At 38.1% G+C, this 15344-nt stretch overlaps 1 protein-coding gene across 1 annotated transcript; it reads right to left on the bottom strand.

Moving 5' to 3' along the window:
- Positions 1-1111: 1111 nt before the first annotated feature.
- LOC146470720 (hexosaminidase D-like) lies at positions 1112-14859 on the bottom strand. The gene is made up of 16 exons (XM_085121686.1): positions 14621-14859; positions 12199-12343; positions 10908-10977; positions 9635-9744; positions 9172-9259; positions 8966-9044; positions 7683-7768; positions 6730-6895; positions 5846-5914; positions 5209-5268; positions 4912-5044; positions 4413-4495; positions 3939-4029; positions 3433-3531; positions 2234-2320; positions 1112-1421 (listed from the first exon to the last, which is right to left on the bottom strand). The coding sequence occupies exons 1-16, from the start codon at positions 14742-14744 to the stop codon at positions 1244-1246; spliced, it is 1668 nt and encodes a 555-aa protein (XP_084977812.1). The 5' UTR covers positions 14745-14859; the 3' UTR covers positions 1112-1243.
- Between the last annotated feature and the right edge of the window lie 485 nt (positions 14860-15344).

Genomic DNA, 15344 nt, shown 5'->3' with positions numbered 1-15344 from the left:
GCGTGATATTTCCCCTTTAACTGTTCCTTATAGGAACAGCACGAGTAACAAGAATGATAGAAAACAGCACGGAGAACAAAAGGATAAAAAATCGCCGAGGTCACACTGACAGGTACTACTGGCATTCAGATCTAATTCTAGCAAGCACCAATAGCAAGGCAACAAAATTCCATGTTACATTACAAGCGCAAACCAACGTTGGAAACGTATACAGTGTACGAACCGCGTTCTACCGAAACAGGGAATAGGGGTGAAAGGGGGATTTTTCCAACACGATTCCATGATAGATGTATTTTTCAGTCATGACACATGCATACTCAGAAAAAAGAAAATCCAAGTTCTCTCACTCATCCGGAGTCGAACCTATGGCCTTTCGGATGCTTTACCACTGAGCTATAAGAGACTGGTGGGAGCTAAGGCCATTAAACTAGGTTCATGTGACAAACATCCTACATACTGCTAGGATTTGAATGTCGATGAGTGGATATGCGTATTGAAAGAAGTCTGATGTTATGTTTTAAGCCTGGTGAATAAAAGATGGCTGTATTTTCAGTCAGCGACACAGGCATACCCGGAAGGTTATAAGTTCGACCCCTGTTGGGAAGCCTCGGATTTCTTTTCCTCTTTTCCTATGCCACTGATTGAAAAATACGTCTATCTTTTATTCACCTGACTAAGAACAACAACACGATGCCTATTTCCTTCAAAAACTCATTAATAATTCAAAAGCCCATTGACCTATCAAATGGTCGATACAACATCACGTGCAGTGGTTTGAAAACCCGATAAAACCGCCTCCTTATTAGTTTGGGGTGTTTAATGTTTTTCTCTTATACCAACGTTCACAAAAGCATCATTGTTATGAACTCTCTTGACATACGCTTTTCCAGGAATGTTTTTCAAGCCGTTCAAAAAACTCGCAGCAGGTCGGGTCTAAAACCACTCGGCTGCGCCTCGCGGTTTTAAATCCCAATAAAACACTGCTGTTTGTGTTTTAAACATTACGTCACTACGAGCCCATGATTGCAAACTTCGGCTACATGTCTGGGCACTCCTGTTTTCTAACATTCTCTTTTTGGAATCAACGTTTTTCTATTTAATATCTGATAAGTCTTAACTTCTTTGGCTTTGCCATTTCTTAAATAAAGATACACCCTCATCAAACGTTGCCATTTTTGAAACCACGATTTACCTGATCAACGTTATAGACTATTTTCTCTTTCTTTTAAATACATCCCCTTTTTTATTCACTAGCAGCAGCAACTTTTCTTAGTTCTTCCAGACTTTTTTTCTTGCCGTTTAAATGGTGAATGCTGCCGTCTATTTTATCCTTCACCCATTCCTTCACCACAAAGTCATCGTACACCGGTGATAACACTGTTTCCGCTTCCTTCTGCAACGTTGCCAGAATTTTTAACCCACTGAAAATGACAGAAAACGAAAACAATTAAGCGCTTGAATTAAAAATGGCAACGTCTTGAATGTCATTCAGTTGTAAAATGTTTTAAAACAAGAATACACATTTTTCTGTGGCGTTGTTTATTACGGTATTATTTTCAGGCCTCAAAAAGGGAGGGGGTGGGGTGGAGTAGGGTAGGGCTGGCTTATTAGAGAGGAAGGCTTTTTTCAAATCATGAGGTTTGAACAAAACTTAACATTAGCTATTACAAAATATTGTCAAAAACCATCGCAGTAATGGTTTGTGTATAAAAAATACAAGTATTCTTTTGTGTCCTCTAACATGGGAAGGGAGTGGAAAGAACTTAATAAAGAAGGGGAAGAAGGTATTGTTAATTAAAAGATCTCACCCCCAAACAAGGGGCTAATTGGACAGGCGGCATTGGGAGGGGACTAATAGACATGGTGTACAAGGAACTTTAACCTTTTGAGTCGGTGAATGAAATTCTATGGTGTGACAGCATCATTTAATTGAAGGCTATGCAGTTGAATAGTAGCCTCTCAGGCAGACATTTTTTTTTGGGGGGGGGAGGGGGGTGTGTTCGTATTGCCCTCCCAACTCCCCTAAAAAAGACTGCGTGGGAGGCTAGTTGAATCGTACTAAAAACTACGTTGTAAAGAATCATAAACAAGATCGGAGAAAAGATTAATTGGAAGCTTTCATTAGAATGATCACACGTTCTACGGATTTCATTGACAGAAACACACATTACAAGAGGTAAGGTTAAAAACAAACAAATCAACCGAAAAGTATAAAAACAATGCGAGTCCTTACTGAACAGTCTTGTTATAGGCACTTTCCATCTGATAATAACTCAAAAACTTGCTTTCAGTTTGACGATCCAATATCCAGCCTTGCTCACTGTAATATACAAACAAAAAGGACAAGATAATACACTTTTTTGATCTTCCGGTACTCAACTTCTTCTCAAGAATATTAAACTGCTGTACCGGAACAGTTCTATACTTTTACTGAGTTTATGATTCTTGAAGAAATCTTGCGAGCGCTGACGATAATTCTTTCTCAACAGTCAGGTTTCGTTAATCATTATCCATCAAAGGAAATTTCCCTCAACCCACAGTTACAGTTTGGTCATCTTAACATGGTTACGTCAATTATTTTGTCACTAATCTCGACTGGAGGGAACTATAAAGTCTTTAACGAGCTAGCCTGCGAGCAAACTCTCTGTAAGGTCAGCTGCGAAAGGATTATAGGTGATCCTCTCGCGGCTCGCTTCGCTCGCCTATAATCCTTTCGCGGCTGACCTAACAGAGAGCTTGCTCGCAGGCTATTAACGAGCCTCTTTAAGTTTCCTCTCGAACAGGACATTCAAAGCCCGGTTGTTCGAAAGCGGTCAACGCTAATCCAAGATTAACGAAACCGCAGTTTTTATCTCCGCGTTGAAAATGCTTTCAAAGGCTAATTTTAAATTAAGGGTAAAAAAGGTCAAATTCAAAACTGAAAGGAAAAAACCGTTTGGAAAAATCTTAACCCTTTAAGCCCTAACAATTTCTCCTTGTAATATCAATGCTTATTCAACCCCTAAGGTCATGAGAATTATGGATATGATCACTAAGGTGAATTTTAATAACTTCAGTTCTCCCAAGTAATTTATAAGAAAAGTACTACGCACGGAGACTGGGTTAGATTAATTGGCTTTAAACAACCGGACCAGTTCTTCTAAGCTTACAAGTACTTATTCTCGTAACCAATACTGAATCAAGCTATGCTGTGGCATGCGCCACACAAAACGTTACTCAACACTTTCTTCTTTGTTTGGCCTGTTCCAGGCTCTCGGTTATTTAAGCGACGTAAGCCGGGGAGAGCGAAAGGAAAAACACGTGAAGACTGGGGCGGGAAAAGGGAGGAAAGAGGGCCTTTAAGCATTAATGTATATGTAACGACCCTTTTTCCGCTTCCGCTTTACTATGCTAACGCAGAGCCTGGAAGAGGCTACTCGTTGTTCAACTTACATGTTGTGAACACCACGCTCATCGTACATAGCTTTCTCCATCTCGCCAACAAGTTTGAAAATTTCATGACCAGGAAAACTGCCATCCGGTGGGTGATACCTGAACACACAGTAAAGTCAGTTAAACATCTAACAGGAAACTTCTTAAACTGGAGCTCAGTGTCAAATATCCCAAAGAAACTTCGCAATGCTTTCATTAGACCACGACACGATCGGGTTTTTTTTTTGTTGGTCCGTGCATGGTCTTCGAACTAAAACGTCTGGAGACAGTGAGGAAATGGAAACGAAAAACTATTCTCACCCTGACGCACCCTCAATAAGTATGACTTGGGCGGGCTCGTTTCCAAAATCCAGATGGATATACAAAAATACATTTTACCACTTCACAGAAATTAAGCTCGGGGAAACTTTTAGAGTCATCAAATACTCTTTTGATTGTCCTTGACCCTTTGCACTTTGTTTACTTTAAAGGGGCAAGATCGCTATCTCTTTCAATACGTAACTTACTTCTCATTAAATCTACCAACGTTAAGAGGAAACGTCTCAGGTAGTCCCAGTTCCTCAGCTGTTGATTTTCTTAGTTCCTCGTCCATGTATCCTGAATGGAGAGGGAACACAAAAATGGATACAATAACTTTTTAAAGCTCAATTGGGTAGGCATTGGGAATTTTAAGATCGCAAGTGTAAAAACATGGATTACAGCAATATAAGTAACATTTACAGGGTTGTTGCTAAGAGCCGGCTACCGGCGAATTTCACCATCTGAAAGAGACCCTACCACTGGCTGAAATTTCAACAGAACGCAAATACTTGAGGCTAATTTTAAAGGTGCACAGTCCAAAAGAGCCAGCTAGATTTCTTAATCAATGAACCTGCTGACTGAGGTTTTTTTTTTCTTTCTTCCGCCTCTCCCAAAGTGTGGTTTTTCGCTCGCTCCAGTCCCGTAGGGCAAACAATCTACCTCTAGTAAAGAAACCTTACCGTGACGTAACGCCTGTAAGCAGTAAGCCAACGATGGCAGAGCAGCCGGCAACAGTTCACACAGAGTACCATAGTGATCATACCTAATGAGGTTAAATGAGGAAAACATTGGCCGAAGGTAAAGGTATAGTGTAGATACAATGTCACTTACCGAAATTGGGGGTGGGGGTAGGGGGACTCCTAGGAACTTTCGGTGGAGACAAACACTAGCCCTATTTCAGACCAAAATATGTAACTTTTCAACACCCGTTTTACGAACTTTAAACCGAAATGGTTAGAAATCTATACCTATTTTCTGACTTAAACGCATAAAAACCATACCTATAATGCTTATATAAGGGAGAAACACGCCCACGAAGAGGGGGGTGGGGGACTGGTAAATGTTGTACATGTACACGGAGCATATTTATGGAAAAGTACTCCTTAGTAGCTTTTCTTCAAATGACACAAAAGAGGCTTAGAGGCAAAGGTTTGAAGGGAGTTATAAATATTTTGCTACCTGCTCCAGCCTGTCAGTGCAATGCCGTTCATTTCCAGAGAGCCTGGTAACTTGCTGATGATGTCCAACCAGTTTAGATTGTTCTGCATGTGGAAACCAACTGGAACAAAGTTACTCCATGGAAAAGTGGCTCCTGAAGAGACAACCAATTATATGTATGAAGAAACAACCATCACATGAAATCGCAGCTCTGGACTTTGTTATTTTCAGTTTACTTGATAACAATAATTATTTGGTTTGCCTTGTGCATGTTGAGCAGTGTTATTGACCCACAAGCTCTTAGTAACATCATCTTACCTTTAAATGCACTTGCAGCCCAAATCTTCTTAAATGCTTCTCCATATCTCTGCCACATGCCTAAGTTACAATGAATAATATTAACAACCAGATAAGAATATTACTATTGGCCAAGTGCTTGGCCCAGAAAAAAATAGCCAAGTTCTTTTCTTTACTCAAAACTGGATTGAATGATGGATTCAAGGTCCCTATCAAAATAACAGAGGAAATATTTCTAATTATTAAAAACTGGATCATTGTATAATTTTTTTCAGGGATTTGATTTTCTTAGTGGCCATGGTATATGAGCCATTATACCATGCCCAAGAAATATCAACCATTAAATTGTCTTCTGGTTGTTCTTTCAGAGCATAATGGACAAGATCTAGCAATATTTCTTGATTGTTTTTAATAAAAAAATTGTTCCACTCATGCTTGTTGGATATGAGATGATGATAGCTAACTCGGTGCCATGCGCCTCGTTGGCTATCTATCATCTCATATCCAGTGCGCACTCATGGAATAATGTAGTCAACAAACTACTCTTTTAAATGTTTGAAGAAGCTAAGGTTGATAAAATCTAGCCTAACAATTTTGAAAAAAAATATAAAAATAAAACCAAAATTAATAAAACTAACAACTACACCAAATACTTTACCTGGTGGAAAGTAGCCAGTAAGATCTGATCTGTAAGCCCACACCATGGGTTCTACAAGACTGCCAAGCTCTGTCACACAAAATGACATGCAACGAAGAGTCATCAGCAAACTGGTAATAACCAATCTTGTTCTCATGATTGTGTATAAAGTGCCACAAGAGATGTGATGAGCAGATTATTAATATTTTAACCATTGTTAGAGGGATGTCCAATATAGACAAACTGATATGCATATTACATGTATACCCTCAGATAACCCAATATACTTGCCAACAAGTTGAGGTGAAGAATTCTTTTCTTGGAATAAGGAGCACAGCTCATCCTGGATGCTGAGACCTCCCTGAGAACTAAAGTTGCTGTTCTCTTAAAACAGCTAGAGTACAGAGACCACATTGACTGTTTTGGGTTTCATGTTTGCATGCTTGTAATAGACTTACTTATTTCGGTAAAATTGAAGAACAGCTTCCCCGCTAATCTGTCGGGTGACTGTCCGTAGACTGTCAGCCAACAATTTACTGACAGATTACCAACAGATCACTGTTCACTCAATATCCACTTGCTCTGACTATAATTTTTCTTGTTATTTCTTCTGTAATCTTTTTTTGATCAATCAGTGCCTGCTAAGTACTGTTTTGTAGGCTGATGAAGACATTCATCAGTACATAATTTAAGTATTTCACATATAAGATGTGAAAATACTTATAAACTCACATAAAGAATAACAAATTGCCCTGAGAGCCTTGGTCATCACACCATCAGTATTCAGGGGAACATGTATTCCAACACTGTTCAAGGTGCAAGTGCCACAGCTCCCTGTTTCTGAATTTCCAGGATCCACCTGGCCTAGCTTCCACTATTACATACCAACCATTATGTAGCCCTACCTTTTAAGTTCTTCACTGGCCACATCCTCATCATATCATCCCACATTATTGGAGTCACGTCCTTAGTTTTTAAGTGCTTTAGAATTGGGGTCATGTGATGCACAAACAGTTGTGATGCGTTGCGTTCGTCCTTCATACAGACTGAGCAGGTCTTCAGATTCCATACCTGTGATGTGAGATCACAAAAATTAATATAGCAATGAGTATCACATCAGCCCTAAATTAATCCCCTTCATCTGAAAGGGTGTGTAGCCATCCCATGGAGGCATAATTAGGTTTTCAAGTTTGAATATGCTGCCAGAACACCCATTTTTCACAGTCTTATTCAAGAAAACATCCCCCCCCCCCCCCCACCACTGAAGACGATTGGACTTGCTTGACGTCTAGTCATGAGAGACTTAAAATATAACCAAATGAATGTAAGCTACTAGGGAGGGAAGTAATGTTGTCCATTGGACTTACAAGCATCAATTGGTCATGAGGAGGAGAAAATGTTGTCTATTGGAGCTGCATGGAACAGTAGCCCAAGAAGATAAAAGAACAATTTAAGGCATACTTTATTGGTTGACTTCCGGTTAAGTAGTTACGACTAGACTTCTGCTTAGTCCATCTGACTATACCTATTAACAACTGGACTCAGATGCTGTATAATTATTGGACATGGGGGCAGGCACATATTATTCTAGCTATCAGGCCTAAAGAGCTCATTGGGTTGTTCTTCAAAATATGGGTTTCCATACTTCCCCACAGAGGAGCTTTTTGACTTGACACCCCAAGCCCAAAATTCACTCTGGGAATACCAGTTTAGCTTTAGGTCTACATACCATTAGTTTCATACTTTTGGCTTTTGACACCCCCTCCCCCAAGTTAGAATGTCCCATAGCTCTCCTTGTGGTGGGTATGCATGGATATGTTTCGTAACCACACTTTAAGAATATTACTCAGTCTGTTACCTCATCTCCTCCAATGTGAAACCACTTGGTATCAGGATGGAGAGCCAAAACCTGGTCAATAAGTTCTACCACCATGGGAACAGATTCTGCAAAGTAAAAATATCAGCAAACCTTGTAAGGGTATTCCAATACATGCATATCAAATATTATGTACCTTCAATTAACCCTCTACAGTTTGTCTTCCAGCATGTGAAATGTTCTATCATGAGCAGGATTACAAACATTCTCACATTTGTTTGGTAACAGCAGCACCAATTTGAACATTAATTGGACAGTGTAAGTGTCATGTCTAAGTTATTGGACAGTGCAGGCTGGTTACATGTATTTGCTTCATGATTTGATTGGTTCAGTGCACTGTTTATGTCCGTTGTAATTGGCCAGAGTACAGCTGTAATTACTTTGGTTTTTATAGTAGCTTCATGACCTGAATTGGTTCTTTCTACATATCCCATACAAGGTGGGGCAAAGCATTCATTTAATAATCTAACAGCTTCATGCTTTGAAACCTAGTTTATGGTTGTGTAGATTGCCCATGGACTGAGCTGTTGATTCAGTTTACTATTAATTTTAATTAATAGTACAATCTATTCAATTTTAAAAAATAATAACCTCAAACGATTAACCTGAAATGTGCAATTCTAGAAAATATCCATTGTTACAGTGTTATTACCAGGCTGCTGCTTTGCAGGATTCCCGCAATTTTTTTTGTTGAAATGGCGCATTAAAAGCCAAGTAAATGTACCCTTGATGGCGCACAAGTTCAGATCAGCTGCTACAAACAAAATGGACTTATAGAAGTTAGCGAGGAATTTTTCAATTCACAATTAAATACTTCAATCAGTTTTTTCTGCTTTGAAATAAGTACAATTAAATGATTTGACAGGGTATCACAAGTACCATTTTAAAGCCTTCAAACAGTTTAATCTCTGTTGGTTCCACATAGGTCAAACTTAGCTCCTTCAGAACGATTTCGGCCACCATCTTCGATCATATAACTGACCATGTGGATTCTGGGCTCATGTCATTCGTACTTTTTGGTTTTTGCTTCGTTTTCAAAAACAACATGGCAAATCTCAATATTAACTTTGACCCTCTTAAGTTCCTGCAGGAGGGCCCTGGGACCCCCAAGGCAAAATCCTGGTAGGAACTCTGTTGTTAGAAAGTGAGCCAAAACTGTAAATGAAAGACTTAGTACAAAGCTTAACAGAAGGTGGGGAGTTTCAGACTAAAAAAATAGGACAGTATGTTCTAGAACAAAATTTTACAATGTTGGTACAGCTCACCTTTATTATTTGGGCACAATGAATTTGTGAAGTGTTCTGTTTCCCGAAGATGAGCGAATTCCTTGTGTTTCAGGACAAACTTCACAGGAGAAAACAGAAATATCATAATATTAAAAGGATGAGCTTAAATAATTATACACTCCCCAAGACTGTTTATTCTGTCAAGTGGCCTAAGTTTTGGCCCAAAATCAGTTACATGTAATTACCTCTAGATGGCCAAATGTCTGCACAAGTGGAATAATCAACAGCTCATTTTTGCTGGCAGCTTCTAGAAAATGCTTGATTTCCTCTTCACTGTGAATTGCAATTATACCGTAAAATTAATTATTAAGATTACATACATTACTTGCAGAATTAAGCAAAGAAGTCAGATTTTTCTTATACATGTACCTTGAAAGTTGTCCCTACCAGCCCCCGCATCAACATGCTTACATGTATGTGTATGATGCAGATTATATTCTCCACACCATTCTTCATAGATTTTTTATGGTACTTTATACATTGGGAGAATTTGTTTAAAAGTCAAGACATTTCATTTTTACATGGTAATCATTTCCTTTATTTTTCTCACAACCTGTGCACTAATTGCTTCCTCTTAGCCTGTAGTAGCTGCAGGTGTGTAAAACTGCACTGTACGTACACTGTAAGTTTTAATGTCTTGACACTTACCTGTATGAATTTTTGGCCCGTAAAACTTTATATCTTTCCTTGTATGGAAACACATCCTCATATTCCACCAATAATCCAGTTGCCCCCCATTTGGCAAAGTGAGGTAGGATCTATGGGAAAAGTTTGGCAGACATATTGGACAGAATAAATGATAGGAATGATTCTTAATTCAACACCTACAGTTTACACAATGATTAAAATCACCACCCTAATGCACAATTGTAACACAACCAATTGCAACTACTCCAAAATTTCTCAACTCACTCGGGACAAATCAATGCACCTGAAAGCTGAGGTGTTGTTCTTGCCCTGCCTTGTTTGTATTTTATCTTTAATTTCCAGATTTTTCTTTATCCAAACATACAAGTACTGTCATTGCTTTTCTTATATACAGCCTCAGATTTTCTTTTGGCTTCAAAATCACTTTTCTTCAAGCTATTTTGTTTTCCTTTTTACACGTTGTGTAACACCAGAAAATATCCGTATCTTCACCATAGAAGGGATCTTCTCTAAGACCCCCTGCCCCCTTGAAACTCCCATTACAGTGTCAGTGTCATACTTTCCTTTACTTTTTTGGCCACGCACCTCAAGTTTGCCCAACAGTTTGTCAACATGTTTGCCAACTGTATGGTCCCACATTCACACAGCCCAACTTGTATGTACCAGCACACACTTGTAAATCTTTTAAATTAATAGTTTGACATGTTGAGTATGACGACACCTTAAGATAAGTTAGCTGCAACCACAGCATGCATCACTGTCCTCCTTCTTGTAGTTTGGCACATTAACTACTCCACAAGTTGCAGTGTTCCAGATAAGAAAAGGGTCTCACATAAAAAAAAAAAAAAAAGCTGGCTTCTTGACCTGGCAAAATGACTGGTAAACTTAAGAAGATTTGGAGAGAACCTGAGCGACTGACCCGTCAAAATTCTTCATTCATTTGATACCCGGACACTGAAAGTTGTCTGGAACACTGCACAAGGTACATGTACATGCAATGCACCACGAACGAACATTTAGGGTATGTTCGATTGACCCTATTCCAGAATAGGAATACGTACAATGATGACAAGTAATCCCTCGTAAAAAGGTTTTAGGAGTCACTGGAGTATGAGACAGCTCTTAAATTCTCATGTGTCAGCGATAGTCTGCAGCATAATCTGCATTGGCCCCCCAAATTTCTTAAAAAGAGAAATTTAATGGCTATTCCGCTTATTCTTATTCCGGAATAAGGTCAATCGAACGCAACCTTATTTTGGTGTGTTACTCATACCTTTATCAGATAGTCCATTTTTGTTGGGGCCCCCTTAAGATCCAAGTGAACAAGTTTGTGACCAGAAAATCTAAAGACACAAATTGGTGAAAGTGAGGAATTTTGCACCAACTCAAAAACATCAAATGAAATTGATTTAAATAAATTACAATATAGTGTTCATACAGTCAACTACTTCTCAAACTCGTTAATAAATCACCACCTTGAAGGAGGTTTGGAAATGTGATCTTAATTATCATAAAATTTGGTGAACGTTTTCTTAGAATTTCTCCTTGAGAATTGGTTTGAGAAGCTATATCAAACACAAGGAAGAGTGTTTCATCCTATTTCCAAACACTTTAAAGTTGGTTAAAAAAACTTGGCTACTCCTTATTTCTCAACCCACTTCTCGATGTTTGGAAATTGGATGAAACATGCATCCTCGTGTTTGTTTGATTACTTACAAACTGATTATTAACAACAAAATTAGAAAATAATGACAAAAACGAGCTGGGAATTTTACAAGGGTTGATTGTATAATATTAAGAAAATTCTCATTTAGTAAGTTTATAATTATTTATATCAACACATTGAATGTGTTGTAGAAAATACAGACTACGTTACTAGCAATCTGAGGATTAAAACAAATTCCCGACTTTTTACTTAGCAAAAGCCAAATTTATCTTCAACCAAGCAGTAAGTTGTAAAAGCTAAAAGGATTGTAAGAGATTTTTTAAAACTAAATTACATGCCCATTAGAAGAGAAAAATTAGTTATAAAACAAAAACAAAATAAAATCCCCAACTTGTCACTAAAGGCCTGTTTAACCGTTTGCAACATTTTCCCCACATTCGTTCAACAAAAGTTGAACGGATGTTGGGCAAATGTTGGATGAACGGAGTAATCACATGGTTTCAATGCCATTGAACATTTTCAAGATCAAAGAAAACATTGAATTGATGTTGAATAAAAGTTTAAACCAGTTAAAAAATTTGATTCAACACACTTTCAACATGCTTTCAACATTTTTGAACCACCTGTATCAAATACCTCCGACATTTGGTTCAACAAATGTGTTGAAGGCATGTTGAAGCAAATGTTGAAACCGTTTAAATAGGCCTTAACTCTGAAAAATTCCCTGCCTTGTTGCAAAATTCTTAACATTTCTCTCAACATGGAAAAAAAACTACTTTTGACTGACTTTTCCCTTGACTGTAGCAACCTTGAGAATTCTTTGCATAGTGATATTTTTTAAATAAATGCAACTTTAATGTTAATATCTAAGTGCACAAGAAGAACACAATATTCTCACTTTCTCTTGTCTAATTCCATCCTGTTAGTTTTCACTTCAGCTCTCCTGGCTTCTGAAAGTTCTCTTTTAAGGGAATCTATAGTCTCTTGTGCCTTCTTAAGTCGTGTATCAGCCACACTACTTGTTATGGTGCTGAATGATGATCCTAGTGCAGAAGAATTCATACAAATCATTATTTAATATTACCGAAATTTCTAAATAGTGTGAGAGATATTAAACATTTAAGAAAAATACACACACTTTAGAATCTGAAAGACAATAATTAAGTTTCGAATACAACCGTATCAATCATCAGTTTCGGGATGTTACAATTAAGTTGTGAAAATATAATTATGTATACAACAAGCGGTAGAAAAGTACAATAATGAACATTATGTAGCTATTACATGTTACATAATACTGAAGGGAATACAAAACAATGATATTATTGAAAAATGTGGCTGATTACAAGAACAGATGTGAAACAAATTGTATAATACTGAGAGAAAACAGAAAAGATACAACGATAATAATAATAATTACTTTACTTTAATGTATTTTTTCATTACTCTTTTCTGTATTCTCTCAGTATTACGCAATTTGTTTCACATCTGTCCTTGCATTTGTAATCAGCCACATTGTGAATGGCGCAAAATTATTTTAAAGAAAAATTCCATGAGCTCTAGTCACCTGTGCGGGTTGATTCATGGTCAAGTTTGCGATACATAACTTGTTCTTTTGCCAAACATTTAAAATAAAGAAACTTTGTTTTGCTATGAAAAGAACAGTGTGAATCAATAAGGCTACTTGGATTTATAATCATAAATTTCAGTTCTCTCAGATTCAGTTAACCAAACAAATCGTCTGCAAGTTTAGTGGAATAATTTCTAGATTCTATCCAATGCTTTGTGTTCTATATCCCTTGTACTTGGTGTGGTTGGTCCAGATAATTATCAATTCAATTGTTTTGTTATTACAGAATTTCCCTTGTAGCCTACTGGTATTTTAGGTCAAGGACTCCTTGAAAAATTCAAAAGCTTGTGTTCCACAGGATGGGCAAACTCAATTTGAAAGAGTACTCAATTCCACAATTTTGATCTGTGAGCAATATTCTGCCAATGTTTTACTGCTGCAACTCTCTCCAATGCTTGAAGCTTTAAGCAAATTTTCCTTATAAAAGTGTGTTGACCATACTTTTCTGAATAATTAGCAAATTTAAGCTTTAACCTACAGATGCCATTCCGGCTTTCTCCCTTAGGTTTTAGACCTCTTTTAGCTGGGCAAAAAATGATTGGTGTATCTGTACCTCCCTTTAGTGATCTTTTGGTGCTCTCCCTGTATGCATCAGACTGTTATGTGAGCATCAAATAATCAAAAAGTTTCCAATTATAATTTTCTCTCTGAATGGCTGGTTTAAATAATTAATGTGCAGTTCCAGAAAATATCCATACTCCCTCCATGCAAGGGTTTTTGTTTTACACCCCCATTCACCCCCCCCCCCCCCCCAGGAATTTCCAGTTTAGCTTCATACTTTGCTTCTAAAATTTTTACTTTTTAGATCCCCCCCCCCATCCCCCAGGGAATTTCCAGTGATCTTCCATGGGGTGGGTATGAATTTTTTCTGGAACTGCACAGTTAGATCAGCAAGGGCAACAAAAGTTTGTGGCATTTGAAAAACCCTAGTTTTTTTTGGTAAGTGGTAATTCTTGCTGCTTACACCCAAAAGTTTATATTTGTGCACAGACAATACTGCCACTGAGTGATGCAGGCTATTTACCTTACAGTTTTCTTTGTTATCTATCATATAAACAAAATAACATATCTTATTAGATGTTTTGATGTGTGGTATGGCTGCATAATGTCTCTAGTTGCGCTGTACTTTTGACAAGCCCGCAGGGACTGAGCAGAAGTATATAAACAGGTTAAAATAATTATACAGTGACAGTGCACACCAAAACATCAACTAGGAGATTTACTATCCATGTAAAGCTTTTGTAAAAAGTAACTAGGAAAACTATATGCGATGAGCGCGCAGGTGCAATAGGAAACTGGTTTTCTACTGTACAAATACACCGCTAAAGTAAAACTGTTTTCTAATGTACAATGCAAACAACCAACTATACGAATATACCGCAGGATATTTGACTGTACTCTTTTTGCGTGTTACTCGTACATTATTTGGTACAGTTGGATGATGATGCTATAGCTAGTCACCTATTGGCACGTTTTGGCACGTGCACGTGCGTCTAGCCTCTCGAGTAGTTCTCGGTACATTGCACAAAATATTGATTAAGTATGGCAATTAAAGAGTAGCAATACACTGCGTGTAACATGGATCCGCTTTTATCAGGTGTTAAAAGAGATTCTGTTTCGTTAAAAAAGCTTACTGTTACTTGGCAAAACAAGACGTAAGCCTTAAACATGTATGGCAAGCTTACTGTACCTGACGTTTTCGCCTGTGACGTGACAAGGTGACTTCGCTGGGCTAGCTTGAAAAAGATGAAACAAACGGCAAGAAGCGAAACTGCTATCCCAACGTTGGTGTAGTTGACTCGCATTATATTCATACAATCAACTTTGGTTAACTGGCTTGCATAGGCAACTTAATACAAAAAACCTGATGTCCTTGCAGACAAAGGCCATCCACAACATGGCGTGACTTGAAGTCAACACTTTACTTGCAAGGCCCTGTGGGAATCTGTCTATCTTGGTCCCAGGGTATCCGCACGTCTTCGCGCGCTTTAATAAAGATATTTTAAAAGATACTTTGGTCTAGAATGACTATAGGTAAGCCTTGACTTGCTACATAGTTCCTAAAGCAGGCCCAGAGGATCTGATGAACGTTTGGGTTAGCTCTTCTATCATAATTATGCAGCTGTCCCAAAGCATCTTTCTCGGCGGTCGAGTACATCACTTCCACGCTTACCAAGCTTCGCTGACAAAAAACAAATTTCGCTTTCCCGTCGAGACCACATCATAGGGATGGATCTATACCAGTTTCCAACGTTTTCAGGCGTCAACAGCAAGCGAGAAATGATCAGACTCAAAACTCCTTCAAATCACACGATACCACACATACGACGCATTAAAGGTAAGTGAACTTTGTTTATCCGGCTTATCTGTTTTAACTCGACCAAAAAACCCTTCCGGTTTGGCGTGACAAATTC

This window comes from Pavona decussata, unplaced genomic scaffold (assembly GCF_977016875.1).
Source record: "Pavona decussata unplaced genomic scaffold, jaPavDecu1.1 SCAFFOLD_112, whole genome shotgun sequence".
Lineage (NCBI taxonomy): Eukaryota > Metazoa > Cnidaria > Anthozoa > Scleractinia > Agariciidae > Pavona > Pavona decussata.
This window is presented reverse-complemented; position numbering and strand designations above follow the sequence as displayed.

Excerpts from the sequence above, each read along its gene's own strand:
- LOC146470720 (XM_085121686.1), bottom strand. The coding sequence starts at position 14,744 with ATGAATATAATGCGAGTCAACTACACCAACGTTGGGATAGCAGTTTCG. Across the intron at positions 9,260-9,634 it reads CGGGCCAAAAATTCATACAG|TGAAGAGGAAATCAAGCATT; the intron begins GTAAGTGTCAAG and ends TGCAATTCACAG. Across the intron at positions 4,030-4,412 it reads CTTACAGGCGTTACGTCACG|GATACATGGACGAGGAACTA; the intron begins GTAAGGTTTCTT and ends CTCTCCATTCAG.